At 38.0% G+C, this 3,756-nt stretch overlaps 1 protein-coding gene across 1 annotated transcript in view; it reads right to left on the bottom strand.

Annotated features, from left to right (window-relative positions):
• Positions 1-3,756, bottom strand: part of MPP7 (MAGUK p55 scaffold protein 7) — a 179,618-nt gene that overhangs the window by 1,310 nt on the left and 174,552 nt on the right. The window contains exons 12-14 of the mRNA XM_007470910.1: positions 2,740-2,833; positions 1,634-1,742; positions 414-557 (exon numbers count right to left, since the gene is read on the bottom strand). Of these exons, the coding sequence (XP_007470972.1) occupies positions 414-557; positions 1,634-1,742; positions 2,740-2,833 (347 nt within the window). The remainder of the gene's footprint in view (positions 1-413; positions 558-1,633; positions 1,743-2,739; positions 2,834-3,756) is intronic.

The following is a 3,756-nucleotide window of genomic DNA, read 5'->3' as shown; positions in this document are numbered from 1 at the left end:
CTTTCCCTATGCTAAATATGATGTTGATACAAACAGACAAGGCAAATTATTAAATTTTCAACTAGACTATTAATGAGTAATAGTACCTGACTTTGGTATTTTTCCCTTCAAAAATAAGGCTAGTTGAAAACTCAGTGGTCTAAATTTTTACCTGTGCCTTCAAAAATTTTATAAGTATACATAATAGCACACAAAATAGCTTTGAGTCAGTGTAATATGAAGGTCATTCACAGAAGCACAGAAAGCAGTTACAGTGCAGTCACTGAACGCGAGCACCTAAATACATTTCTGTCTCGCATGGGTGTTTGGATCTCACCTTCCATCTACGGCAGTCTCCCTAATGCAGAGTCACTACTGCACATATGATTTTAAGTCCTGCTTGTGTATTTTCAGTAAAGCATCCTCATACTCACCGTAAAGGGCTTTGCAGCACCTTGCTCATCTCTGCTTGAGATAATCTTCGCATTTTTTCTTGTCTCCCTCAAACGCTCTATTGACGGAGGCTTTATAAATATCACATAGGGCTTAAATTCTAGTGTCCTTAAGTGCTTCACTGTCTGCAATGAAGAAAATAAGTTTTCTTACATTTCTTCATAATGTCATGAGTAAGTTTTATAACAAAACTGAATTTTCTTTCTAAGGAGAAAATTCCTTAAAATTATTTCCTAATTAAGGTTAGCAGGTCTTTCAATATATTGTTGTTCAATCAGTTGTTGACAATTACATGTGATAGACACCTCTCAAAAGATGGAGAATGTAACTTGTCTTTAAAAATGCTTTGAAATATGCCATAATTAATACTGAAGAGAAGCAGCTAAAAATACCAGAAAACTAGTTTTCAGATCTCATACCCCAAAGATGCTATGAGTTAACTTTCTTTACACGAAAGTCTTCCAACCATCCTGTTTAAGCCTCTTTCTGATCTCAGGTTGAGGTCTCCCTCCTCTTTCATTCTGCCCTTCAGAGCCCCCTACAAAGGGCAAGCCCCCTGCTTTTCACGAGCTCGTCCGCACTGCCTCTGGGTAACGAGGAGAATGCTGTAGGCTGCGCCTCTGCGGGGCGTCTGTGGTGAGACAGGGGAGTGACTGCTTCACCCACTGGCACTCAGTCCACGTGACATGAGTTCCCAGGGTGCCAGGCAAGCTCTACCTGGCGACTTGTACCTGGTACAGTTCCTGTGAGATGCCCGTGGCTCTTGCCAGGCAGTTTACACTTCTAGAATATTTACAGAACCAAAATCAACGAAAGAGGACTGAGAACCAAAATGTCCATTGTCAAAAATGATGAACACTTATAACGCATACATGAAATACATTATACATATAATGCAACGTAGTTTTAAATACAAAACACATAGAAGAAATATCTAAGAGACATTATACTTGGCAAACACTGAATCTAAATAAGAGTTACAAACACCAATGTCGAGGCTTCCCCGACCCGTTTCCTAATAACAACATGGGCTTCTTTTCAGCAGAAACTTCTCAACTGACATTTAAATGCTTTTGTCACCTCAGGAAAGCCACCTATATGCCAAAAGTGAGTAGATTTCAGATTTACCCCATACTGAAATGCTCAAATGTGGTAGATTACATGGGCTTGAAGGGTGTTGAATAGGTCACTGTTCACTTACATGAGGCTGAACGTCCAACAAACAAACTTTGTTTTTAGCTAGGACAGACCGAACTGAGTCTATACTTGTGCCGTAATAGTTGTTTTTATATTCACCATATTCAATAAACCTGCAGAAATTAGAATCATTTGTGAATTAAATATGGCACACATAATTCATATATAAAAGATGTTTTTGCTGAACATGTAATTTTTTAAACTGCTTTTAATAAAATAACTAGGTCCAAGTACTCCATAATGTCAATTTAAAAAAATCTTCTATTTTATTTTTTCAAATCAGTAACACTTGCTTGTATTACACTTAAGCAGAAAAAAAGTACTTTAGTCCAGCAGGCCTCTAATGTTTTCCATCACCTCTTTTTCAGAACTAATGCAATGCAATAAAACAGTGAATAAGCCAAACAATAAAAACTACTGAAATTTCACTGCACATGAAAGAACAACCAAGCTCAGCTTTAGAACTCGAGGAGGACTAGCTGGTGGCTAACGCAAGCAGGACAGCTGAGAACGTGCTACAAAAACTCAATCACTGTGCCAAACACGAAGAAAGCATTTCGATGTTTCAATAAAGTCCCACAATCCCGTCTTAGAACACACATTGCTCCCTGATACCCTAAAATATCCATGCTTCGGCAAATGGAAAACCAGGGACTGGGAGACTTAGTGCTTGCTAGAGGATATGGTACAAGCAAGATGATTAACATTATTTTGGTTTTTTGAAGAGCCAATGAGAGAGAGGGAGGTACATGGAAAAGACTGGAACTAGGGATCTATTACACAGTTATTAGTTACTAAAATAAAGTTCTACCTAAATTCTATGTTAAGACTCAATTACAGGGGTAGGACGATCTCACAATAATACACTAGCAAAATAATCCCGACACATTCAATTTACCAGACACACAACAGCTCTAGGTTATTAAAAGATTACAGGCAAAGATGGGTAATAACCACTAACTGAATTATCTTTTTATCAGTTTCAAATATTATTATAAAAATGAAAATTCATTTCAAACGGAAGGGAACCCTCAGTTGTCTACAACTAGACATATGGGCACATGTTTAAAAACAATAGTTCTACAAAGATTCTAAAAGAAGTCCACATACTTGTTATTTTGTACATCGGTCTCAAACAAATGCTTGGAAATGAAGACATATTCAACACCATCACTCTCCTGGCTTCTTCTTGGTCTGGTGGTGTCTGTGATTTAATTAAAAAGAGCTCAGAAAAGTCTGCATCAGCCACCCTAAGTAAAATACTAAAAAAGAAATGATCATATATTTGATTTAAGGACTTTTCTTAAATAAGATTTTAAAACTTAAAAAGCAAATTAGCTAATAAAATACAGGAATCCCATTAATTCAGTTTTTCCACTGATATTAAAGTTATATTGATTGGAAGATGGATTCAAAATTAAGTTGCATTATGTTTATGCTATTAATTATTCTGAAGGGGCTTTAATATGTTAATTAAACAAAAATGGTATTTCAACCCTTGAGGAAAAACTCCTTTCTTTGGCAAGCAAGTCTACTACTGCCCACTAGGTGGAAAGGTAAACTCTAAAATTATTTTACTATTTTCTGCACAGGGCACATGGTGTATGCCATCAATGCTTTGTTTTCCCAATCAAAGTCAAAGACTTCTATATGCTATTCATTTCTCCTTTGCAAAATCATAAACATCTTCTTGAAATACAAGTGAACTTCTAAACTTTCAGCAATTTTGCCTAATTATTTGCTACTGAATTATAATGGGGCAGAAAATAACTTTAAAAACAAAATGAAAACCCTAAGGAACGGCAGGCTGATTTGGCACGAGAAAAACTGACTACAGTCCATCCTTCCGGCTGATTACAACTAAAACCTCTGGACCAAAAACATCTATTTTTGTTTTGAGCACTTTGAAAATAAAAAAAGCAGGTAGGGGCTTCCCTGGTGGCGCAGTGGTTGAGAGTCCGCCTGCTAATGTAGGGGATGCGGGTTCGTGCCCCAGTCCGGGAAGATCCCACATGCCGCGGAGCGGCTGGGCCCGTGAGCCATGGCTGCTGAGCCTGCGCGTCCGGAGCCTGTGCTCCGCAACGGGAGAGGCCACAACAGGGAGAGGCCCGCGTACCGCAAAAAAAA

Source organism: Lipotes vexillifer, unplaced genomic scaffold (assembly GCF_000442215.2).
Source record: "Lipotes vexillifer unplaced genomic scaffold, Lipotes_vexillifer_v1.1 scaffold439, whole genome shotgun sequence".
Taxonomy (NCBI): domain Eukaryota; kingdom Metazoa; phylum Chordata; class Mammalia; order Artiodactyla; family Lipotidae; genus Lipotes; species Lipotes vexillifer.
Note: the sequence above shows the minus strand (reverse complement) of the source record. Positions and strands in the feature narration are given on the sequence as shown.